Source organism: Brassica napus, chromosome C6 (assembly GCF_020379485.1).
Source record: "Brassica napus cultivar Da-Ae chromosome C6, Da-Ae, whole genome shotgun sequence".
NCBI lineage: Eukaryota > Viridiplantae > Streptophyta > Magnoliopsida > Brassicales > Brassicaceae > Brassica > Brassica napus.
In genome coordinates this window covers 23,894,161-23,921,124 of record NC_063449.1, presented here as the reverse complement: position 1 = coordinate 23,921,124, position 26,964 = coordinate 23,894,161, and the positions used below count along the sequence as shown (strand labels likewise).

At 33.6% G+C, this 26,964-nt stretch overlaps 3 protein-coding genes across 3 annotated transcripts; 2 read left to right on the top strand and 1 right to left on the bottom strand.

Annotated features, from left to right (window-relative positions):
- Positions 1 to 4,999: 4,999 nt before the first annotated feature.
- Positions 5,000 to 7,308, bottom strand: LOC106452435 (CBS domain-containing protein CBSCBSPB3). Its single transcript, XM_013894548.3, has 2 exons — positions 7,061 to 7,308; positions 5,000 to 6,917 (listed from the first exon to the last, which is right to left on the bottom strand). The coding sequence occupies exon 2, from the start codon at positions 6,905 to 6,907 to the stop codon at positions 5,240 to 5,242; it is 1,668 nt and encodes a 555-aa protein (XP_013750002.1). The 5' UTR covers positions 6,908 to 6,917; positions 7,061 to 7,308; the 3' UTR covers positions 5,000 to 5,239.
- A 780-nt stretch (positions 7,309 to 8,088) lies between these two features.
- On the top strand, positions 8,089 to 11,118 carry LOC111206750 (delta(14)-sterol reductase). The gene is made up of 13 exons (XM_022704063.2): positions 8,089 to 8,268; positions 8,380 to 8,497; positions 8,575 to 8,645; positions 8,723 to 8,779; positions 8,897 to 8,988; positions 9,310 to 9,357; positions 9,509 to 9,629; positions 9,692 to 9,738; positions 9,846 to 9,927; positions 10,077 to 10,153; positions 10,222 to 10,341; positions 10,471 to 10,545; positions 10,778 to 11,118. The coding sequence occupies exons 1-13, from the start codon at positions 8,221 to 8,223 to the stop codon at positions 10,929 to 10,931; spliced, it is 1,110 nt and encodes a 369-aa protein (XP_022559784.1). The 5' UTR covers positions 8,089 to 8,220; the 3' UTR covers positions 10,932 to 11,118.
- A 12,229-nt stretch (positions 11,119 to 23,347) lies between these two features.
- On the top strand, positions 23,348 to 26,964 carry LOC111213292 (uncharacterized protein At3g43530-like). Its single transcript, XM_022715015.1, has 6 exons — positions 23,348 to 23,404; positions 24,457 to 24,645; positions 24,729 to 25,427; positions 25,510 to 25,671; positions 25,744 to 26,631; positions 26,797 to 26,964. The coding sequence occupies exons 1-6, from the start codon at positions 23,348 to 23,350 to the stop codon at positions 26,962 to 26,964; spliced, it is 2,163 nt and encodes a 720-aa protein (XP_022570736.1).

The following is a 26,964-nucleotide window of genomic DNA, read 5'->3' as shown; positions in this document are numbered from 1 at the left end:
ATATGCATATATATGCATATATTTATTAAAAAATATAAAAGTGAATAATTTTTTTTTTTGTAATAAAATATTATTATTTTATATTATTTTTTTATTTTATTTATTTCTAATTTTTATTTATTTTACGGATCGAATCGGATATCCGGTCAAAATCTAAAAATTTCCAAGTATCTAGGACATAAAATATGTCAATACGAGGATAGTTACGGATCGAATCGGAACATATAATTAATTATTCTGAAGAAACGGATTGGATCATAAATATTTCCAAAAATCTGGATATCCGATTTGTGATCTCCCTATTTTTGAATAGTATATATATATATATAAGTGTTTATCAAATTTAATAATATTTAATACATATATATATATATATATATATATTATCATTTTAAATATTTGTATAAGAAAATTCATCTTAAAATTTTTATAAAAAAAACAAAAAGAACCTACACTTAAAGAGGAATTTTAATTTGTGAAGTACAAAAATGAAGTAATATGAGAGAAAAGGTAGTTGTTAAAAAAAAAATCAAAGAAAACCTTCAATTAGGCTCCTATGTTCGACTAGCCCACTTTTCTCCATTAACTATAAATCCGTTTTTTTATCACACAAAAATTTCTGCATGCAGTTTTCTTAATTTTTTAATATTATATTTTTTCCGTATTTTTAATGTTGATTGGAGATAAAGTGTAGATCAATCTGTATATTTTTTTTTGCATTTGTACTGCATTTATTCTGCTACATTTAAACACTTAGTGACAGTGTAGTTTAGTGAGAGAATAAAGCAGTACATTTATCTTTATTCAAACAATATCTGGTATAAAAATAACAAAATTTGTTTTCACCTGACGGACAACTAATCAGCTGAATTGAGAGTAAAAGACTTTTCCACTAAATATCCATCGCTGTTAGTACTATACAATCACGCTCAAAGGTTTTCGCCAAAAAGCATATCCAACGATAATAATTTGGAGTAAAATTGTTTTATGCTAAATTGGTCTTACTTTTAACCAATCAAGTGAAAATACTTTTCATCATCTAGAGGGAAAGTATACTAATATGTTACTTTCTGTACTAGTGGAAAGAAAAATTTTGCTCCCATTTTTATTTTTTTTATTTCCTCCTTTTCAACTTTTTTATCCTGCCATTTCACTCTATTATTTACCAGTCAAACCTAAAATCATGGATGTGACTGAATGGTTGTTTTAGAGTAATATTATACTCCACATTTAAAATTACTCCAAATTCAGATAGAATTTTGCCAATAAGGTAAAATATTGGTTGTGATTGGATGTCATATATAGCCAAAAACTTCTAGCGAGAAACATAGTTACGCTCGGTTCAGCTCAAACTGTACCAATCAGGTAAAAGTTTTTTTAATCATTTTTATTATTTTCCTCTCGTCAATGTTTATCAAAAGTGAAACTCTTTTGTTTTTATTCCCCATGGTTATTGTGGAGAAAATGAGTTGCGCTCATTTCAACTTTTTATTTTCTTTCACTGTTTCAACTACTTTACAACTTTTTCTCTCATTTCAGCTATTTTAATTTACTCCATATTACTCTCCTGTTACCATTCACACTCATTTACTCTAGATTTTGAGAGTGATTGGTAATTAGTGGAGATATTGAGAGTAAATAAAATAGAGTAAATGGGAAGAAAAACAATAGAGTAAATGGGGGGAAAAATATAGAGTAAAACAATGAGAGATAAAAGTAATACATTTACCTCTTTTTAAATAGTACACAATGTAAGTTGACAAAACTTTTGTTTTACTTGATTGGTGAAATTGTGAGCTGAATATGGAGTAAATGTTTTCTCCCAAAAGTTTTGCTCTATTAGTGTTATTCAGTCAGAATCTTTGTTAGTCATAACTCATGTTACTCCACTTTTCTTTATCTTTCCACTGTTTCACTTTTTTCTAATTACATTTGTTTTTCACTTTTTTATTTACTCCACTTTACTCTATGTTTACCAATCAGACTCCAAATTAAATTCTTCATGTAAGAGATTTTACAAGTTTTGGTATATTTATGATCAAAACCTCTTGTGCCAAGACTAAAAAACGATAGTGGAAAAACTTGGAATTTGACTAAATGTAGCTTATGTAAGTACAAATAGTAGATCAAGAACTTATATTTAATTTCTGAAATCTATCTTTGAAATTGTACTTTACCATGTTTTATGGGACAAAAGTGTCTATTTCACTTGTAACTTCAACAAATAAGCGATTAGGTTGGTACTTATCAATCAAACAAAAAGTCAAACACACAAAAAACTAGCCCGAAGTACATATAACTCGAAATAAACATACGGGAATAAAACGCTTCCAAGTGATCATAAATGATTCAGATGTGTTATTCCATAGAATATGAAAAACAAAGGATTTTTAACGTTAAAACCCCTCAACTAAGTTTGTTTTGGGTAAAAACCCCCAAACTAAGTATTTAACGAAAAAACCTCTCAAACTAATTTTATTTAATGAATTAAACCCTAACAGGTCATATTTAACGTTACTACCGGTAAATCTTTAGTTTAGGGGTTTCTACATTAAGTAAACATAGTTGAGGGGTTTTACCATTAAAAATTGAAAAAAAAAATCAAAATTTTTATAATATTATCTAAAAAATTAGTAACTGAAATTTTCAAAATTAACACTTTTTTTTTTTTTTGTAAATATATAAGTTTGATATGTTTTGAACATCAACATCATATATGTATAAATTTAAAATTTAAAAACCTAGAAAATATAATAAAAAAATTATCTAAAGATTTACCTGTAATAAAATTACTAAAATGTTAAAAATGTAAAAGACAAAAAATAATAATAAAAATTATATCTTATCTAGTAAAAATGTAATAAATATTTACATGTAATAAAATTACTAAAAGGTTAAAAATGTAAAAAACAAGAAAATATAATAGAAATTATATCTTTTCTAATAAAACTGTAATAATAAATCTTTAGATAATTTTTATTATATTTTCTGAGTTTTTATATTTTTAATTATACATATATAATGTTGATGTTAAAAACACATCAAACTCATATATTTACACAAAAAAAATTAAAAGTGCTAATTTTAAAAATTTAAGTTACTAATTTTTAGATAATATTATAAAATTTTGAATTTTTTCTTTTTTTGATTTTTAATGGTAAAACCCCTCAACTATGTTTACTTAATGTAGAAACCCTCAAACTAAAGATTTACTTAGTTTGGGGGTTTTTACTCAAAACAAACTTAGATGAAGGGTTTTCACGTTAAAAATCCAAAAACAAATGACAAAAACACAAAAGAAAAGGAAGGAAATTCGCATATACTTTTAATAGAGAAACTTTAATCTCTTATACTCTTATTATTAGGTGGTATTATTCAATATGTATTTTAATAGAGTTTAAATCTAAACATAATCCACTATTATTCGAATGATGATTATAAGTTCTATTCTAAAATCTAGTGTTATTCAATGAATGATGTAAATCTAGTTTTTAAAATCTAATATTATTCAAGTTTTAAAGATTTTAAAATTCTTTGTATTTTGGATTGATTTCAAATTATTTCTTTTGGAATCTCATAAATAAATGATTGAACTAAAAATCTGATAAATACTGCAGAGATTTTAGAATCCATCAACTTCAACTATTTTAAAATTTGATAGATTACAAAACTACCTTAAATCCAACCATCACATGCCTCTCTTATTTTCGTCTTCTCTCCTACGCTTCATTCTTCACTCTCCCGACGACCACCATTGTTTCTATAAATTTTTCTTGATTCAATTCAAACCATCTGCTACAATGAAATCATTGTCTATGAATAAGAAGTGTATTATAAGTAAGTCATGATTTTTATTTTTGTTTTGTAGCTGAAAGCCATTTGAATCTAAAGTTCTAATCCACCATTGAATTTGGGTTTGCTAATTAGAGAGTTGATATCAATTTCATATAGGTGTTGGTAATTAAGTAATTGAGCATTTTGGAACTAGTTTAGTGGATTCATCGAGGAATTAGATTGATAATTAATTAAACACTGGTTGAATCAAAATAAATCGTGTCAGATTAGTGTTTTGTTGTGAAGAAGAAGATGGTAGAACTAGTAAAACTTAGTATAAATATATAGGTGGGAATTGTTAGATAAGAAATGATTCACAATTGACTATATCACTTTGAATCATGCTATGAAATCCACGTTGGACGATACTCTTTCCACCATGTTAAAGATTTTCTAAAAACATTTTTTCCTTTAATCTGCATAATTCGACTTTTTTAGGATTCAAAACACAAATTTTCCGGTATAGAAACATTAACGAACTCTTAGTCAAACTATTGGACTGTGAATGCTTCTACCAATCTGAATTCTACACTACCAAGGCAAAAAGGTAAAAAAACAAGGTAGCATAACGTTTTTTTCCTGAACAAGTGAGAGTCATAAAAATCAAGAGACCCGCATAGGCATGAAGCCCCGAAGTTCTTTCTTTCTTTCTTGCCTAGCTGTGATGGAGTTGCGAGTTTTGTCAATGAAGCGGAAGATGGCATCGGCTGAGAGTGAAACACTGTTGTGAAGGACGTTGCTGGGCTGCTTCCATGTATGTATATATATATATATATATATATATACATACATATATATAAGAAATAAACTCAAAGGAATACCAACAAGATATATACATATCTAAATACGAATACCACATACTTTTTAATACACTCTGGTTAAGTTCTATTCTGATTTGCTAGCAGTATCTAAGTAAACCTCTATAATCATTTGCAAACAGGCTTGTCAGTTGTGTTTTTATGTCAGAACAAAACTTCTTTGTTGATATGATAAAGCATGCTTGTGTTCTCTTTGTTGGTTCAAGTGTGCAATCTACATCACAGTTCGTCTTTCTTACTCATATCCACGTAATAATAGTCTGTGTAAGTAAAAAGAGTATGACACAAATAGGTTAACAAAAGATGAAGCAAATATATCCAAAAATATCAAAAACAAATACCAGAAATTGCAGTGCAACAACATTCCCTGCTTTTATTTTCTCGGTTTCAGAGGTTTTACATCAGCTCTGTCAAATCTAATAATCTCTTCTGAATAGGGGTGTGTCCCCAATAATTTAATAAATATCTGTAGTGAAATAAAGTTTCTCTTTTCGTATGACAAAAGAGACAAATCTGTATGAAACATACCAAAATAGAAAGAAAAAGGAAAGACTTATGCCTTCCAGAGAGCTTATGCGTCATCAAAATCACATCTTCGAGCGTTTCAAGTAAACAACTACTGCTATGCTCGTTAGCACAACAGCTCCTGTAACCACCACACCACCACGCCATGTAACCCATCCACCTCTTTCTCTCTCTGTAGTATTATTCGCTTTCATGAGTTGACCCGTTTCCAAGCTCAAGCTCCTTGTTCTTGTCTCTGTGAAGTCCAGATGCAGCCTCAATACCTTTTGTCCTGCAGACCTAGCAAGAGTAACAGCACCAACCAAATCACTATCCGATGTAATCAAAACCTTATCACCTTCATCATCCTCATATATAATCTGTGGCCGTTGTTCCACATCGTTGATGTCACAACCGATTCTTTGCATCACAATACCCATCAGCTCCTCAAGGTTCTCAGCGGAAGAAGTAAAACGATGCACACGGCCCTTTAGATCTTCGAGCTTGAAAGAAAACGAGTTCCCTAGCCCTAGAGAAGGGTAAGAAGTGAGCTTGCCAAGCTCTGAATGATGCATCATCGCCGACATTTCGCTTTGAGTGTCTGAATCATCAGGAGGGTCTAACGCAAGAGCTGAGTCCCAGAACTTCTGCATCATGGTGTTAGCCATGTCGTTTACAGCTCCAGAACTGTTCTCAACCATCGAGATAGCTGCGTGAGTTATCTGCAGCACGTCCACACAAGCTGCAGCGGAACCGTCTTTGTCTGTGATAGGTAGATGCAAGAACTTCCCATCATGCATTATATGCAACGCATCAAGAATGGTCGTCTCTAGCGATGCACATTCGGGGTTAGGTGTCATCACCTTCTCTACGAGAGTAAGTTCAGGAGATAAGTTCTGTGCCACGACACGCATAAGAATGTCCTTTGAAGTCAGTATCCCCTGGATCTTGCTCCCGGTGGAGATGATCACAGAGTTAACCCGCAAGTCCCGCATCCTTTTGGCAGCAACGGAGACAGGATCTGATGGTGCCACAAGCGCAACTTTTGAATTCTCCGTGATGATCGTTGACAAGGCGGGCTTAAACATTCTCTCCCTCAACGTCTCGATGAAAGCATAGGGCGCAGAGTATCCAGCTCCCCACTGCTTCTCAACACCTTCAACAGCAGCAGCTAAAGCACTGCCTTGCTCTGCAGCTTTCTCCATTCTCGAAATAGCATCGTAGAGACACTTAGTGATATCCAACAAAGCAATGACTTCGCCGTTCTCCACAACAGGCAAGTGCCTAAACTTCCCTTGAACCATCTTCTGAAGCGCTTCAATGGCCAATGAATCAGAGGTAACAAAGATAGGGTTCCTCGTCATAACCTTAGAGACCAAAGTCTGTTCCGGTCTCAACCCTTCAGCAATCACTCTCGTAGCTACGTCCTTGTCTGTACATATCCCAGAGAGAAGCGCACTTGAGTCAGTCAAGAGAACCGCGTCAACACGCCGAGCAGCCATCCTCCGACAAGCGTCAAAGACAGTGGTTCCTTCAGGGATAGTGAGAGCTTTCGATAACCGAAGCTTCTTAACTGTCCTCTCAACGCTAGAGAGAGGCTGAGAAGGAGGTGAGTTTGGTTTGGAGGTGTTCCCGCCGTTGACGACGCTTCCGTTCTCCGATTGAACTGATTTCTTGGAGGGTCGCCGTACAGTGGTGGTGGTGCTCCTCCTCCCTGATGTTGAAGAAGCACCCGTCGCCTGAGTACTCATACCGATCGATCTGAATGAAAAAGAAGGAAAGACCTTTGATTCAAATACTAACGAATCTGAATGAAACCCAAATCGTATGACGATGCGAATCACAAAATGAAATCAGATCGAAAAGTTGAAACCCTAGAATTTTGATTGGGATTAAGGTTTTACCTTTTTCTTCTTCAACCTATATGGAGCGGAGCAGTTGTCTTGTCTCTGGTTGTTTCCAAAAGCTGTTAACAATGGTCGTTAGCCATTTATCGGCGTATGTGTGGTGCTTCGCCACCCTCTCCTCCTTTCAATTTAATAATATGCTTGAATTATAAGCTACGACTAATAATGTATTTTTCCATAATTGGTTGAACCGAGTTTATTAGATCAAAGGGCGTTTAGCCGGTTTATAAATAAAGAAATATGCGGTAGAAAACTAGTTCGCCGGAAAATACAAGTCGGTGAGAAAGAGAAATGAAACCCTACTTCTAGCCGCCAAAAATGTGTTGTTGATTTCGGATTCTCTTTTCGTTGATTTCGTATCTTTTTCGGTGACTTAATTTGCTCTTCTTCGAAAGATTTTTAACTCGTTGGACCGAGTGATCGGCCGCTGTATTAAGCCATCAAATCGATTGCTTTCAGTCGCTAATTGGATTGGCTAAAAGAGAGAACGATCCGTAACCCGACGAACCGATTCTCTTTCCAATGGTTATGGATCAGATCAGCTATTTTGTGGACTTTGTGCGAGGATGTATTCTATACCCAACAATAATAAGTAACCGTCGAAAAACAAAAATAATAATAATAGATAACAAATCTGGTAAACCAAATTTAATAAACCGGATATTAAATTTTGGATGTGGCTGTAGTAAATGTATACTTCATTTTTTTTAAAATATAAAATTTGAATCACCATCAGTATAGAGACACGTCACGAATACGACATTTTCTCTTTTTATGACTACATAAATACAAATTTTATCATCAAAATATGAACTGTCCACATAAAACATTTGTCAGACGGAAAATGGTATAACAATAAGAACAAAACAAAAAATTATTGACATTAAGCTAAAAGCCTAAAACTAAATTTAATTGAGCCCCACTACAGCTCATTTTAGCAACTCAGGGGTTTAAGATTAACACAACGTTTAGTTTATGGCTTAGTTAATATGAAATTAAGAGTCCAAGGACTATTTTGCAATTTTTCTAATTAAACAAGTGAACTCATCTCAGACTCAAGAGTCCATCCACGAGCTTCCCACTAAAAAAAGAAGTGGAGAGGCGATACAATCGATTTGGAATGCTTTGTCTTCTACATTGAATCCTCCTACTAAGATATGGATCTCGGTGTTCTTCTACGGTCTCTCATTCCCTCATTGCAATCTGTAAGCTCTCTCTCTCTCTCCCTCTCTCTCTCTCCCTCTCTCTCTCTTTAGCTTTGACTCAGCGTTCTTGCGACTTTTTTAGTCCTCCTCTGATCAAAATTGCGTATTTAGGTTTACGTGCTGGTGTCTTACTTCGTTTACTTGGCCGTTGCTGGAGAACTTCTCCCCGGAAAAGTTATCCGCGGCGTCGTTTTATCAGACGGCTCTCAGCTTCGTTACCGATGCAATGGTTACTTGATCTGATGACTCAAAGTCTCTATAAATTTCCGGAGAGATTTTGTTAATTTCCCACCTAAACATGTTCAGGTCTATTCGCACTCACATTGCTGGTCGCTATCTTGGGAATCTCTGCGAAACTTGGCATCGTATCACCTCTTGTAAGCATTGTACCATTATCAGATCAAAATGATCGGTGCTAAGATATGTAATTGCGTCACAATGTTTTTTTGATTAGGTGGTTGCTGATAGAGGACTTGAGCTACTCTCTGCTACTTTTATCTTCTGTGTTTTGGTAAGACTGATTTAATCCTAATGCTTGTTTTTATCACCCAAAGTATCAGACTTTTGTGCCTTTTTAGTTTGTTTAGTGTTTTAAGTAACACTCTATGGTTTCTCTGATTATTCTCAGGTGACATTGGTCTTGTACATCTCTGGGCGAAGTTCCTCGGATAAGACTTCTTCTCTAAAGCCTCATGTCTCAGGAAACCTTGTACATGACTGGTACTCACTTAGTCTACTCTCTTTTTCCCTCACAAAATGTTGTGTTAGGGGAGAGGAAAACTAAGGAATGATCCATAGTCTGATCCACTAGAGTATGAATTTCATATTTTTTTGGACGATAGGATTCTAGATAAGCATGAAGGTTGTCGATTAGTTTCCCTTAAAAAGACTGGAGATTACTCTTTAATCTTATTTACTAGAAGTGACTGCTTTTGCGCTTTTTCTTTGAAACCAAAGTTCCGGTTATGTCTTTCACTTGCTTCTTCCAAACGGCTGCTTTCATTTCTTTTTCTTTCTCATCTTGGTTGTTTCATGTAATAGGTGGTTTGGAATACAGCTGAATCCTCAGTTTTTGAGCATCGATCTCAAGTAATCTGTCTTTCCCTTTATTTCTTCTATTAGTATGCCCGGGCAGGATCACTGCTTCAGTTTGCTTAGTAGTACAGATATCGAGTAGCTGTTTAATATTTATATCAAGATTTACGTATATGTATGATGATAGGAGTTATTACCTGTGTAGGTTCTTCTTTGTCAGAGCCGGAATGATGGGATGGCTGCTCATCAATCTCTCTATTCTGGCAAAAAGTGTTCAAGATGATTCCTTAAGTCAGTCGATGATTCTTTACCAGATTTTCTGTGCGGTACGTTCTGCTTTATCTGATCATCCGTGTTTTGTTAGTTTTGATTAACTCTGTAATTGCAGTTATATATATTGGACTACTTTGTTCATGAAGAATACATGACCTCGACGTAAGTTCGTGGCGTCTTGATCAAACATGTTTGTCTTACCAACCATTTCCATCATCTCATTTACATTGGTCTTCTAAGTACTGTTCGATTTATTTATTTTTTTCCAGGTGGGACATAATTGCAGAGAGGTTGGGCTTCATGCTGGTGTTTGGAGATCTCCTGTGGATTCCTTTCACGTTTAGCATTCAGGCATGTAACTGCGTGTTTGATAACGAACCTGTACATAGAAATTTCATCTTATTGTCTTCTTGGCATGTAAACAGTAGTTCTCGGGGAAAAAAAACTTTCTTCTTGAATGCTTGATCATTCTGTGACTGGAATGTCTTCTCTTTGGACAGGGCTGGTGGCTTTTGCACAATAAAGTACAACTAACAGTTCCTGCTATTGTAGCCAATTGCTTTGTGTTCTTGATAGGGTAAGTTTTGAGTTATTTTATATTCGTAGAAACTAAACTAAGAAACCCACAAACTGTTCTTTTGGTAGGTACATGGTTTTTAGAGGGGCAAACAAACAAAAACATATCTTTAAGAAGAACCCTAAAACACCTATATGGGGTAAGCCTCCAGTGGTGGTTGGTGGAAAGTTGCTTGCTTCAGGCTATTGGTATGGTCTTTTTTCTCTTTTGCTAGTTGCTTCAGTTTCACCATCTCTGTCTTTCATTGTTAATCATGCTAGGAATGGTGAACAATGCTACATTTCGAGAACTTATATGCGGTTTTTTAAACATTACAGGGGAATCGCAAGGCACTGTAATTACCTTGGCGACCTGATGCTTGCACTGTCCTTCAGTTTGCCCTGTGGAATAAGGTAACTTGTTCTTCTTAAGTTAATCTTACAACTACCAAAGTCATGTAGAAGTTAATACCAATATCAAAACATAAGCCCCAAATACCGTTTCATGGATGTTGATCTGAAACCCGAGAATATGATCTTTAAACCACCATTTGAACTATCCAAAGCTTTCAAGTTCATTGTCCGATCACTTGAACAAAACTAATCTGAGCTGCTTCTATGATCTTGTTCATGTGTGTTGTCTCAGTTCTCCGGTTCCATATTTCTACCCGATATACCTTCTGATACTGTTGATATGGAGGGAACGAAGAGACGAGGTTCGATGTGCAGAGAAGTACAAGGAGATTTGGGCTGAATATCTTAGACTTGTCCCCTATAGAATCCTCCCTTATGTTTATTAATAATTTGCATTGTCATGGATCCTTTGAGATTTTCATCTTATGTCTTTCTTTCATCTTTTTGTTTCTTATGTGACATTAGAGGAGTCCGTTACGGCTTTTATTTTACACATCACAAATCCTTTTTTTCCCTCGCTTTGTTAAACTAGTTTTCATGTGTCTTCTATAAATAAAACTAGATTTTGGGATATTATACGTTGTGAAAATTCAAAAAATGTCTATGTTACTTTGTCATGAACATAATAGTTATTAATACCCTACAAATATCAATGGGGTTTACGTCACTATGCTGAATAGTATAGATTATATAGGTAGTCTAAAGTATAATATAAAAACCATATGGTTTTTCTAAGTTTGGCATCAAATAAATTTGTCTACATAGATAATGTATAAAACGTGAAGTTGTATTGTTGTAAATTGATGTCACAAAGTATTAAATGCAAACAATATTGTTCTAAATTAATATCAAAATTCTTAAAGGGAAGTATAGCTTTATGAATATCTCGTAATTGCTTTGAAAATTAATTTGTTAGACATAATTAAAGGATTGGCACAAGTGTAATATTTAGCAAAAACCAAGGGGATATTAAAAAATGTGCTTCGGTTTTAATAGTATATATACTAGATTAAGATCTGCGCCTTGCGCGGGATAAACATTATATATATAAATTATTTTATGTATTATATGTTCTTACATATTATGAAATAATAAATATATATTGAATAATTAAAAGTCAGTAACTATTACATATATAATTAAATTGGTGCGAACATATAAATCAATTTTATTAATCCAAATATTTTTTTAAAATTTTTTTGATAGGATATGTAATTAAATTTAAATGATATTAACATACATAGTATATTTTTAATATTAATGTTTATTTTTTTTTAAATGATGCTTTCTACTCATATGTTTTTTTTTATCATATGTATTTTTAATAGCAAAAACTTTAAATTACTGATAACAAAATTTTCATTGTGGGATTAATAATTTTAGTAATTGATAATTTAAAAACATTTATCAATGTTAGTTCAAAACTTTTATCAAAAAAAATTATTCAAAGTAAATTTTGAAACTAAAATATTTATTTATTCAATATGGTTTATAGTTTAATTTAGAATGATATATATACATATATATTTTAAATCTTAATGATTAATTAAATTATACTTTTACTTATATGATTTTGTAATCATTTGTATTTTGTCATAGCAAAAATTTTAAACCATGGATCGCAAAATTTGAATGTGAGACTTTTAATAGTTTTAGTAATTTATTATCATTTTTTAAAATTCAAAATATAAAATATACAGAAAAATCTAAATTTTTATAATATGGTTATTGTGTTTTTTTTTAAATTATTTTAATAGTTTTAAATTAAACAAATTTGATAGAAGATACATTTTTTATCAGATCTTTATTATTCAAAATCATTAATTGTCATATATACTTTACTCACATTAGGCAATTTCGTAATCTTTATTTAAAGAAATAATAAATGACATTAATAATGAATTTATGGTTAGTTTAATAAAAAAAAATATTATATAATTAGATGGACCAACCTATTTCTCTAATAATTCTAAGAATCATCCTAGTGATGACATGTGGCTACAAAAAGAAGTTGTAATGTTTCACAAATAATATATAGGGGATACAAGGTGTTTTGCTGGTGCGGGCTTAATAATTTTACAAAAATTTGTAAATAGATATATTATCAATTCAAAACCATTAGAGTAAATTATTTTTATGCTTTTGAAATATTTAATAATTAACTAAATAATAATAAAACTGTATAGAATATTTTTTTTATTAAAATATTTTTAATACATAAAATAAACTTGAAAACATTCATACATACATAAACAATATACATTGATTTATATTTATTTATTTTTAAAATATTCAAAAGATTGTGATGTAAAATATTTTCTAGATAACATACTAGGGAATCTTTTTAGATAATGATGATTATCAAATTCATGAAATTTGTTTTTTTTTAATTTATGGGTGATAAAAACTTTAAACGCTCTAACTTTTAACGTGTTCAGCGAAAAATTACTTCGCGGATTCTTTGCCAAAATTTGTTAAGAAATTATCACAATGAGTGATTTTGATTATCCTAAGAAATTTATCTTAAAAGATATATGATTCATTCTATATTATGTGAAATATATATATTAAAATAGATTCGATTTAATATTACTAACCAAAAATTATATAAACATATATATAATATTGATAAAGTAAATATAATATAAATTTAACGATGATATTTTCGTTAGAATTTTTAATTATTCTGAAGATAATGATAAGTTATCAATTAAATCACTAAAATTATTTATTAAAATTAATAATTAAGCATAAAATATGACTAAGCTTAAAACTATGGAGAGTATGACAAATAAGCAAATTCACTTCTAAAATAATAATATAGATATATACTAAGTGTTTGCAATGTTATAATTTTTGAAGAAATATATATTATGTTTACATTGTTATAATTTTTGAATAATAATCAAAAACTTTAATTTTTAATTTCAAATAGTTGGATAGTCAAAAATTGCAGTATATATTTTTAGAAGATCTGTGAGATTTAAAATAGTTCACAAAGTAAACCCTAATCATTACAAATATTTCTCTTACGTAAAATCAATATCCTTTATATTAGTAAAACACAAGTCACTTAACAAATTAAAATTTGTCATGTGAAAAATGTTTTAAGAAAAAACTGATTGAAAAAACTGATTAAAATAAATTTTTTACCAACCCCTAATTTTCAGCAACTTTATCCTATTTTTTCTTAAAATATCATCACATCACGTTCATAGTTAAATGATCATTATTTCAAACAGTTTTTTATTATTTAAATTTACTTAGTAATTTCCTTACCCTCATTTCTATCATCTCCATATGAATTTTGATCTCTACCTCTACGCCCGTTCTTCATATTTTTTCCAGCAATTCAAAGCTTTTATTATTTATTATTTATAGCATGGATTAATATTTAGAAATCCATCATCGACAAGATACTGGTACATTTATTTTGAAGAGATTCCATTTTAGAGTATTGCACTCTAGCTTAGAAACTTTCTCTATTTATTGATTTACAGACCCTGGAAACCATAGTTTGGAGATATGTGAAGGAGTCCATAACTACACTCGCACGCTGAATTTCCAATCAGTCAAAAAAGACAAATGGGACAACCATAAGGTTTTAGCCCGACAGAAAAAGGTTAACCAATTTTTCACTCCTTAGTATATGTAATGTTTCTTTAATTGAATCAATTATTTTTAAGCAATCACCACTGCAATTGAATTCAACCATGAAATTAAATGGACGTATCAGGGAGCCTTTCCTTTTCTGAATCCAAAGTTGAATTTACTTTAATTAATAGTTTTTGTAGCTGGAATTTAATTAATTATTGTTGGACAAGTTATTATAGCTTAATAAAAATCAAACAAAAGTTGTAATTCTAATTTTATAAATTCAAAAAATTATCAAAGTAAAATTGTGGGTTAATTATGTTCAAATTTGCGTTTTATAAAAATATATGTTAGGTAAATTAACATAAAATGTCTATAACGACCATCCTTCAATTTAAATAAACATCTTTAAGAATTGTTGTTGTTGATTTGTCGATGCCTCTCTTCCCCCGTTGAGATTAAAGATATTAACATATCTATTTTAAAAACAATTTTAGATATTTTGTAAAATAGTTTTAACAGATTTGCCTCAATATTATCCACAATTGTAATATATTTAAAAATTATTAATTTATTTAATTTTACAATTATAATAGGATAATTAAAAAATATAACAGATTTTGGACCGTACATGGCACATGAAGTAACACTAGTTATGATTAATTCAGATAATTAGCTGTAGAATTACTTTATATTTTATTTTAACGCTTGAAAAAACCGGGAATACTCTAGATTTCAAGAAATGAAAAGAGAGTTTGTTTTGTGTAGAACCAATACAATGATCAGATGTTTTTATCATGAAGATATTTTGTAAATGTTTTTGTGTAGAGTCCGTAGACTTTAGAAAACATAAAAAAGTTATAATAATTCTTTACCTATAAATCTATTTTTTTTAATATAAGAATATATAACCATCAAATTTCTTTCAATAAAAAAAGCTAAAGTATTTTATTTAGTTATATATAAATAATTGATAAAGAAAAAGAAATTGATAAAACATATATATTATTTTTCAAATTCTACAGTTAGTTACCATAAATCATTATTTGTAATATTACTTGTGTTATTTGGTAATTTATATTAATTAGTTCTATAGTTACATTTTATTTTTAGATCCGATTAAAATAAATAACTAATAAACGTCAACAACCAATCAAATTATAACTATTTTTTTAAACTTAACCTATTAGCAATACATAAGAAAAAAAAATCAAATTTTCAATTAATATATAGTATGATTTATCTCTTTAAAACCAATGATAAATTTGGTTAACGTAAACATGAAAATATGTATTAGAAAAAAGGTAGTGTAAGTAATTTCTCTCATAATTTTGTCAAATCACAAATCACACTTTTTCACTTATTTTTTATTTAGTGTTTAATATAAAACTTAAATGGGTTAAACAAACAGTATCCGCATAAAACTTAAATGGGTTAAATTTAAATGGGATAATATAAAACTTAAATAGGTTAAACAAACTTAAACGGTGGATATAAATAGATATTTCATGGATGCACCACTATAATCGATTTGGAAAGAGACTATAAATATCCGCATTTTCTTACTTATCATTACGTTCTTTATTTCTTTTGTAGATTTTGTTTCCTTTGGTATCCGATTGGAGCATCCGTTTCTTAACTATCACTAGATCCACTCACGGCGCTACGCGCGAAAAAGTATGTTAATAGTTTATTTCTCGGTTATAAGTTCAATGTTTTTTTTTTGGAATAGGAGTATTGTATTTTTTAGAAAAATGGAAAAGTTGTGAATATGGAGTCTATGCAATTGTTTAAAAATAAAAGGAGTAGCTAAGTATTATAAAAAAATGTAAGAAAGAGATCAGGTATTTAGATGATCGGAAGTTGCGTTGTGGACCATTAAGAATAATTTAGTTAACTTAAATTTAAGTAAATACCAAACTATGGTTATTTATATAAAAAGATTCATACCTGGCATAGCCGGGTAAAATCTCTGTGTAAGTCCTGCATTAAATAGAGTAACAATTATTATAAATTAGATTATAATTATTATTGTTCTAACTAAAATATGTTCGAAATAAATATCATATTTTGATCAGGTTTCAATCATGTTATATACTTTTAAATAGTTGAGAACAAACTATAGATTGTAATAAGAGACATATTTTCTCAGTACGGATTGATTGAGTACTATTTTTTTTTTTTGAAAACGTCTCTTGTTTTTTAGTAATAATTAATTTTATAAAGAAATTTGCATACTACTTAGACCTGTATATATATATAGGCGACTTGTTCAAAAAAATATGAGTAGGTGGATATGTTGTCACATATATGGCCTAGCGATCTGAAATATATAATTCCTTGAAAATTTGTACGTGCTATTGGAATTATTTAGGGGTGTCAATAATATATACCAGAATTATTTTTTAAATATTATCCTCATATTTAAATGTTTATCTTAGTCATCTAATATCGTATTTCAAGTGCAAATTTTCAAATCAAATATACAAAGAAAAAAGTTATCTTTTTGTCTAACAGTATTATGGATTACTAATATTTCTTATTTCTATTCCTTAGGACTCTTAATAATAACCGAGCAATTAATATATAATACTATAGTTATATGTATGGTTGGACCTGTGGGGCGAAGGGGAATCCTGAAAATGGCTGGAATCCCGAGACTGGCTCCCCGTACCACCACGACCACGACGCTGTCGAGGCTAGGTCTGATCATCTGAGACCTGTAAATTAAAAACAAATATTTAATAAATACAGAAATATATAAATTAATTTTTTTTTTTTAAAAATCCCAAATAATTTAATCACAAAAAAAGATTTATAGATATTAAAAATATTTAATAAATATATAAAAATAGGTCTAATAAACAAAAAATAGTTTTAATAAATAAAAAATAGTTTAATAATTACAAAAAATAGTTTTAATAATATATATATATTAAAAATATTTTTAAATCCCAAATAATAGTTTTTAATCACAAAAAAAGTTTTATAGATATTAAAAATGTTTTGTAAAATCCAAAAAATCGAATTTATATACAAAAAAGATTTTGTAAAATCCAAAAAATCAAATTTATATAGAAAAATCGTTTTGTAAAATACAAAAAATCGATTTTATATATAAAAATCGATTTTATAAATACAAAAAAAATTAAAAAATTAAAAAATAATTCTAAATCAATTCAACAAAACAAATTATTCAACCAAATCACAATTCTAAACCTATTATACAACCAAATCACAATCCTAACCAATCACCCTAACAAAAATCTATCAAATCTACACAAAAACCTAACAAATAGAACCTAAGAGAGTGGAATAGGGTCCTTACATGATTTGTGTAAGAGAAGGGGGAGATCGCCGGAGATATCGTCGGATTTCAGGGGGAAATCGCCGGAGAGAAGAGAGGAGTCGCGCAGAGGAAGAAGAGAGAAATGGGGAAGAAGAAGGGGCTCGTGGTTATAAAACCTAGGGTCCGACGGAATTCCGTCGGAATTCTAATTTCAATTTTCGCGAAATATTTGCCCGGTAAAATGAAAATATTCCGAGAAAATACCGAGAAACTAGTGTTTGGGGTTTCAAAACATCAATTTTTTTTGCCGTATTTCATTTCTTATACAATTGTAATGCATACCATTGAGGATTCTTTGTATAGATGAGCATAAACCATGAAATAACAAATTTCAAAACTAATTGAAAGTATTCCCTTTACCGTTCATTAAAAGGTATAAGTGTTTCTCTTATGTTGTGGGATTTCGTTCATACAATCGGAAAAGTGTTAATTATACGGTAAGGATCAAATTTTTGACTTCATAATGAACGTAAGACACTTAATAAGGATTATATAGGTGTTATTCAAACCGCAAAACGTTGTTTTCGGTTTAAAAACCCTATTTCCTCGGATTATTCCGAGGAAACCCTTTTCTTCCTCGGAATTCCGTCGGAATATTCTGAGGAAATTCCGAGGAACTAGTGTATGGGGTTTCAATACGTCAATTTTTTTTATAAACGGATCGATCGATGTATATATATCCAAAAACGCATCGATCGATCACTAAGATGGACCAAAGCGTAACAATGTGATCGATCGATTAGATTATCCCATCGATCGATCGAGAATCTCAAGCGTTCCTCGGAATGTCCTCGGAAAATCTCGTACGTTTTCTTATAAACGGATCGATCGATGTATATATATCCAAAAACGCATCGATCGATCACTAAGATGGACCAAAGCGTAACACTATGATCGATCGATTAGATTATCCCATCGATCGATCGAGAATCTCAAGCGTTCCTCGGAATGTCCTTGGAAAATCTCGTACGTTTTTTTATAAATGGATTGATCGATGTATATATATCCAAAAACGCATCGATCGATCACTAAGATGGACCAAAGCGTAACAATGTGATCGATCGATTAGATTATCCCATCGATCGATCAAACAAAATCTCGGGAGCCTTTTTTTAAACGCATCGATTGATCCGTATTTGTACAAAAACGCATCGATTGATGCGTGTGCGGGAAACAGAATTATAAGGCAAAACCCGAACTTTTTGGATCAAAACCTCAGAACTCTTATCCCCTCCGATTTCCCTATAATTCGACCCCCCCCCCTTTTTCTCTCTCTATAATCATCCGATTTGAACAATTTTGGGCTCTATTCCCCTTGATTTTTCGAGCTCTACCTGATTCCTACACTCGTTTTCACCCTAAGAGAGGTATACTCCGCGAATCTCCACATTCTGAAATCGTGTTCTTGAGCAATTTTTTGGGTTTTGTGAATTTCTTATTTCCGTGTTGTTTCCTTGATCAAATATGCATGAAACAGATGTTTAAAAATGGAATAGAACACAATTGTCTGTGATCAACGAGTTTGGAACATGATTTGAGATGATTTAGGGATTGAGAATTTTTTTCAATTTGGATTTTTTTATCACAACTCGATTTCGCCTTTCATTTTCATGTTGATTTGAGTTCTTAATTGATTATAACCATGTTGAGAGCAATGATTCTATTTTGTAGAGAATGAAGCGCACGAAAACATCTGCAAAGAAGAACACACAAGAAGAGGGTTCGTCTCAGCGAGAGAAGCAAAGGCCAAAGAAGTGGGATAAGTCGGATACCACCCACTACAACAACATGAAGAAGGTAGCCGTTCCGGCTACACAACTAGCATTTCCTGAGACGATGACAATATTGGGAATCAAATCAGACATTGAAGGGCTGTTCCAGAACATGAGTCTAGGCCAACTACGCAACCTCAACGAACCCACTTATCCGGAGTTGGTACGCCAGTTCATAGCATCCGCATACGTCAGCCATCCCGATGATAGCCATCAGGAAGGTTTTCTGGCATTCGTAGTGCAGAAAGTATACTTTGAGGTATCTTTCACAGATCCCAGAAAATACTTTTTTTGTGCCAGTTATGTAGTTCTCCAACAGCATCTACCGGAAAACGCTCATGTCCACCGACGTCTGGCGTCCTTTCTGCACCAAAATCTCTTAGCTGTATCTTCAAATCTTTCCCACAAATTTCCGGAGGTGGACTGTCAAACACCCTCTTGTTCTTCGTAAACAAATTCCTACTCCTACGATATGGATGATCAGGTGGTAGGAATCTCCTGTGACAGTCAAACCAACACGTTTTCCTTCCGTGTTTTAGTTGGAAGGCATCAGTGTTATCTTGACAATATGGACATGATAGCCTTCCATGCGTTGTCCATCCAGACAACATACCATATGTTGGAAAATCACTTATTGTCCACATTAGTACTGCCCGCATTTGAAAGTTTTCTTTACACGAAACATCGTATGTTTCAGCACCTTGAGCCCATAGTTGTTGCAACTCATATATTAGTGGCTGAAGAAACACATCAAGTGATCTCTTAGGATGCTCTGGTCCGGGAACGAGAATCGAGAGAAACAAAAACTCTCGTCGCAAGCACAAGTTTGGGGGTAGGTTGTATGGTGTAAGAATGACGGGCCATAGAGAATATTGTCTTCCACTCTTGCCAAACAGACTGAAACCATCAGTACATAATCCAAGGTAGACATTTCTTCTCTCATATGCAAAGTCGGGATACTTTGATTGGAAATGCTTCCACGCTTTTGCATCTGAAGGATGTCTGATCTCACCATCTGTTGAGTGCACCGCATGCCATCTCATTGGTTGTGCTGTGCGTTCAGACAGATACAACCTCTGCAACCTTTCCGTCAAAGGTAAATACCACATCCTTTTATATGACACTGGAACTCTTCCACTCGTATCTTTATAACGAGGCTTTCCACAAAATTTGCATGTAACTCGCTGTTCATCCGCCCTCCAATAAATCATGCAGTTGTCGCTGCATACATCTATTACCTGATACGATAAACCAAGACCAGCTACGAGTTTCTGAACCTCGTAGTATGAACCAGGAGCTACATTATCCTCGGGTAGAATACCTTTTACAAAATCAGCAATCGCATCCACACAGTCTTCAGCCAAATTATAATCTGTTTTAATGCCCATCAATCTTGTAGCAGATGATAAAGCTGAATGACCATCTCTGCAACCTTCGTACAATGGTTGCTTTCCAGCATCCAACATATCATAAAATCTCCTAGCTTGTGCATTGGGTAAATCTTCCCCTCTAAAATGATCATTTACCATCTGCTCAGTACCTACACCATAATCTACATCCGTTCTAATTGGTTCTTCTAATCTAACCGCTGGCTGAGGTTCGCTAGTACTACCATGTTCATAATCAGTTTCCCCATGATGATACCAAATTTTGTAACTTCGTGTAAACCCACTCAAATATAGATGAGTCCAAACATCCCACTCTTTAATAACCTTTCTATTTTTACAATTAGAGCAAAGACATCTTAACATACCTATTTTTGCTTCCGGTTGTCGGTGAACTAACCCCATGAATTCGGTTATACCTCGTTGGTATTCTTCCGTAAGCAATCTCGTGTTTGGATCCAAATGAGGTCGATCGATCCAAGAACGAAAATAATTTGAAGAAGACATATTTTTTATGAATCAAATTCGTGTGTAAATAGAGTAAGAGGGAGGATGAAGATATGGAGTGAGTGAAGAGGAAGAGGAGTGCTTGTATTTAAAGTTTAAATCCTGCCGACAGACCGAGGAAATTCCGACGGAAAAGGCTAGTTCGTAGGAATTTCCTCGGAATTTTGTAAAATCCCCCAACGGCTCTCCAACGGCTATAATATTTCCTCGCAATTCATCGGTTTTTTCCGAGGAACACATTTTTCCTTGGAATTTCCTCGGAATATTCCGACGGATTGATATTTACTCGGAATTCCGTCTGTATATTCCGAGGAAATTCCGAGGAAACCCAATTTTGTGTTTCCTCGGAATTTCCTCGGAAATTCCTCGGGATAATCCGAGGATTTCATTTTTCGTCGGAATGTCCGTCAGAATACCGCTGTTTTCTTGTAGTGTTGGTCAAAGGGTGGTGAATCCATTTCGGCGATACGTTTATCCTTGCAAACAATCTATTATAACTTTGGTAAATGTATTAGCTTTCCGTAATGTTGAGTTAAGAATTCGTTGAACTTACACAGTTTATTGTGGAGGATAGTCTTGCAAAGATGGCGTTAATGTTTCTTCTGCTTATGCAAGAGAAAGATGAGTTTGGCGAGATTTATTTTTTTTCCCTTTTGAAAGGAGATACTCGAAGATTGATAAGGCTGATTTTAAAAATTATACTACATTCCTTTTTTGATGTCGAATTTTCGTAGATATGGTAATTCATTATGATTCCGTATAAATATACAAATCAAGTATGATTCACAACCCTTTAATTTGTTTAAGACTGGTGCAAACCGGCTATGTTCACAAGCTGTAGAAGTAAGTGGCTTCCGGCCACTGATAGATATGAAATAAGCCGGCCACAAATTTTCAAATGTGTCTTTACTCTACTGGTATAATAGCCCTCGTTTAGGTTACTGACCCAGGGTTCGAACTCTCCTACCAACATAATTTTTATTCTCGGCCATTTCCATTTTTGGCTCCTAGTACTTAGACATGCGTTGTATCTGTTGGAGCGAAGATAGAACGAAGATATTGTTGAGAAAGATGATTGGTAATAACATCTCTTCTAGACAATAATATCATAGCAAAACAACATTTATATTTATACAATAACATCAAACCAAAAACATAACTTTCATTGCGATTACAACTGTTTCATAGAGGATTAATGCACAAGCTACTTAACAAAAAATCATATATTAGCCACATTCGCGAAAGAGTGATAGACATTACAAAAAATCATTTGGTTGCTAAACTAATACAGCCTTCTACGTCCCCTTGGCCCACTTGTGTCACCCGCTAATCCTTGGATAGGGAGACCTCTTCCAATGGTTCCTCATCGCCTGGTAACAAAAGCACCTCTCTTTGAAGCATCAACAGTTGATATATGAGGTTTGGAAAGATAATGTTTGTGTCCCAGTCTGTCTTGCGGGTCATCTCGATCACTTGGTCATACACAAGAAGACCAAAGTTAATTTTGTTAAGTTTGGCAACTGCATAAAGTTTGGAGCCGGTTTTTGATCATTGAATCCGATTCAGGTCCTGGAAGCCAATTGAGCTCACAGACACGGTACAGAGCTTGGAAGGGATTGATCAAAGCATTGAGATTGAACCCCGTCCATCCAGAGCATTGGTCTCCAGTGAGGTGTGAGATCGCCTGATTCAGATCAACATCTTTCCACTCAAAAGAGTGTTCGACAGCTGGCGTCATCATCAATCGGTTGATCACCGCAGGGGTAAATTGGAACACATAACCCCGAATCAGAACACCCTCATCATCGAAGGGTTTGTTTGAGATAAACTCTCTCACAACCCTAGGACAGAATGGATGTACATGCATCATAGTGTAAGACCATCCTATGCTATCGATAACCCTAAACACATGATCTAACACAGGTTCCTTAGGATCTAAAGAACCCTGAACTACAAATCCTCGGAGACAAAGATAGCGATATCCGATAGCAGCTTCCTCGTTATGATGACGGCGAGAATATCGTCCGATGATCGGAACGGTATTCGAGAACAGCAGTCGGGTTCTTTGTAGACGATCATGGAACGATATGAACGGAACTCGAGGACGGAAGTGATAGTGCTCTCCGAACGAATGATCGATTTCACTGAACCTCCGTCGTCTAGATCGATTAAGGGAAGAACGACTTTGATCAGCCATGGCGGATGAGATTCGTAGAGAAGAAAGTGGAGAGATAAGAGTGGAAGAGTCTCGAGTTTCCCTCGTTAAAAGGAAAAAACACTCAAACGTTTCGAATTGGGGTGATTGACAAATTCCAGTTTCTTCCGGATGATGGTTATATGTATTATGTCGGGCACCTATTTCAAAAGTGTGTCTTTACTCTAGTGGTAGGGAGATTAACTCCAGATGCCCCTTTGACTCACGAAAAATGCTCAAATCTCCCATAAATAAAATATAATTTTTTATTTATTTATTTTGAAATACGAAAATAGGCTAAATACATCTATAACCCTAACAAAATCACATAATTACATGACCCAACCACACGAACCCGGCCCACCCAAACATGAACCCGGCCCACCCAAACACATACGTGTATAACCTTTTTCCTAAACCTAAACTCCGCGTTTGGACAGAAAGGAGATAGAAAAAAATTGTCGTGTCTTTCCCTTCTCTCCTCTCTTTCTCCTCGTGTTCTTTCTGATTTCCAGAAACGGCGACAAAATCGACAAACTCATCGTTTCTTCTTCTTATTCTTCTTCTTCTTCTGTTCTAATCAAGACTTCATTTTCTGAATCGACATCCTTCATCCTGGTAAGTGATTTCTTGACCTTGATTTTCTTGTATTTTGTATTTAGGTCAGATAAAAATTGGGGAAAACTTGTAAATTGTAGACGAAAAAGTTTAGTAGGATCTTAGTAAGCGAGATTGTGGTTTGAAATTGGGGAAAACATCTTGAAACTGTAGAATTTGTATAAATTGGAACAAAAACCAAGAGCTCGCGATTTTTATGGGTTCTTTGTTACTGGATCCAATTGGTTTTCCTGGTTTATTGTTTGTGATATGAAACCGAAATCTCTTTGACTGTTAGGATAAATGTAAACTGAAATGGAGTAGGTGATTTATTGAGTGAATGAAAGGTTTGAGATTAGGCAAAGTAATAATTTTAGTTGAATAAAGTGTCACTGGTTGTGTGTGTATTGGTTTTATTTTAATTAAGTGCTACTATTGTGTATTAGTTTTGAATTGAAGCTTTATTGATGTTGGTAGGAGTAATTGAGTTGTTGTGATTAACATCTTGTACAGGGAATGAAGGGCCTAAAAAGAAAGCCTCCATCTACTGGAGGTGGAGTCTCCAGTAGAACTAGAGGTAGAAAGGCGGTATCAAATGGGAATGAGCCGGTTAGAGAAGAGAGTAATCCAGTGAGAGGAACGACTGTAGTTTCGCTCTCACTTGATACCGAAAGTGAAGGCATGTCTGCTGTTTCCTCCAAGGTAATTTTTGCATTCATTTTAATCATTCATTTTATTAGTCTTACTAGTAAAAAATGACTGATACATATATATTTTGATTGCAGGAAAGGCAACCACCACAGCCCCTTGAAATATACTTCGAGAACACACAGTACCTGAAGACTTGCAAGATTCAGACCAAGTGTCGTGTGAAGAAGACAGTTGATGTGATTAACGAACTTAAGGAGGAGGCCGGCTGGTTCACAACCCATCCTCAGTTTTGTCAGTTCTTCCACATGCCTGATGAAGAATTCCTGAAGCTCCAAGGAATGTGGATGTTATTGCTGCACACCATTCGTATTGAAGGAGAAGATGCTGCATGGTTTGCGGTGAATGGTGTGCCCATCCGCTACTCTATGAGGGAGCATGCCCTCATCTCTGGCTTGGACTGCCATGAGTATCCGAGTGGACATTTGAAGCTCGGGGGTACTAAGTTTGTGGATTATTACTTCGGTAATAAGAAGAAGATCACCATAGAAGGTGTGAAGCAGAAGCTGCAATCTATGGGAACGGCATGTAATGATAGATTGAAGATGGCTGTCCTGTTCTTCCTTGGTCGGGTTATCAGAGGAACGACGAAGGATTCTGCAGCATTAAACTCGTTCATCTTAAGGATAGTGGACGATTTGGATGTTTGCAGAAAATTTCCTTGGGGTCGTCTAACATTTGAGGATGCAATAAAGGAGATTAAGCATGTAATGGAGCTTCTGAAGGGTGAAGTGCACCATGCAACCGACTTTAATGGATGCATAATTCCATTAGAGGTAAAGCATACAATTTAGCATGAAGTAAATTTTTTGTTATTTATAACCGAAAATCTGACACTGTGACACTTCATTTGTGTAGGTTTTGGCTTTTGAGTGTATTCCTAAGCTGGGGAAAAAATTTCGAATCTCTTCAGACGGCGCCAGTGGAGATTGTCCTAGGATGTGCAAGAGTCGGTTTACAAAGTGTAGCATGAAGGGTTATCCTTTGGAAGATATATATGCTACGGTTGGAAAGACAAAGGTATATCGTTATTTCATTTAGTAAAAAATAGCAGAATATTTAAACTGATATTTCTGAATGTTTTATTTTCAGGTTATTAACAGTGTGTTAGTTCCAACGGTGGATGAGGAAACTTTGCTGGCTCGTATCATTGATCCGGAGCCAGAGTATCACCGTGAGGGTAGCACAAGTGATAGGTGGAACTACTGGCTAAATGTGAAACAGAAGAAGATTTGGTGGAAAGAACTTTATGAGTCAGATGTTGCTGCACAAAAGTTTACAAAGACGGAAGACAAAGAAAAGGTGACGATTGTAGAAGGTTCATCTTCTAATTCTGGTTTGGAGTCGATGTTGAAAGGTGTGGAAGAGAGGATTGTGAAGTCCATGGAAGAAGGATTTTCTGGAATTAATTTAACGGTAGAGACAAAGTTGGAGGCTATGAATTGGACGATGGGTAAACTTGAGAAGAACCAGCGAGTTTTGAAGAAAAAGGCTAAGAAAATAGAAGACATGTTGACTTCTATTGAAAGCAAGGGAAATGAGGATGAGGAATATAGACAGTGGAATGATTTTAATTATGGTAGAGATCATGGGAAGGATAGAGAGATGGCTGAGGCAGAGAAGGCTGAGACATGGGAGAAAAACAGTGAGAAAGGTGAGGAAGACGAGGAAAACAGTGGGAAAGATGAGGAAGACGAGGAAAAGAGTGAGAAAGACGAGGAAAACAGTGAGAAGGGTGAAGAAGAGGAAGAGCAAGAACCTGAAAAAGACAAAGAAAACAGTGACTCTGTTGAGAAAGGCGAAGAAAACGTGGAGGAATCAGATGAAGAAGATTATCTGTTAAGGCTTCAAGAAAGAGTCAGAGTACAAGCGGAAGAATTTTGGAGGACAATTGATGATGAGTCTGATGCTGAGAAAGAGGCTGAGAAAGAGGGTGAGAAAGATGGTGAGAAAGATGGTGAGAAAGAGGCTGAGAAAGAGGTTCAAGAAGAGAAAGAGGTTCAAGAAGAGAAAGAGGCTGAGAAAGATGGTGAGAAAGAGGCTGAGAAAGAGGTTCAAGAAGAGAAAGAGGCTGAGAAAGAAGAATCCAAGGGAACTCCTACCTCTACCGGAGTAATAATCATTACACCACGTGGTAGAACTAAGGCAGCAGCTGCGAGGAAAGCTATTCAGACTGAGATTGCTGAGCTAGCTGAGAAAGAGGCTGAGGTAGAAGCTATTCCGACAGAGGAAGAAGCTATTCAGACTGCGATTGTTGAGAAAGAGGCTGAGGTTACTGAGAAAGATGCTGAGGTAGCTGAGAAAGAGGGTTAA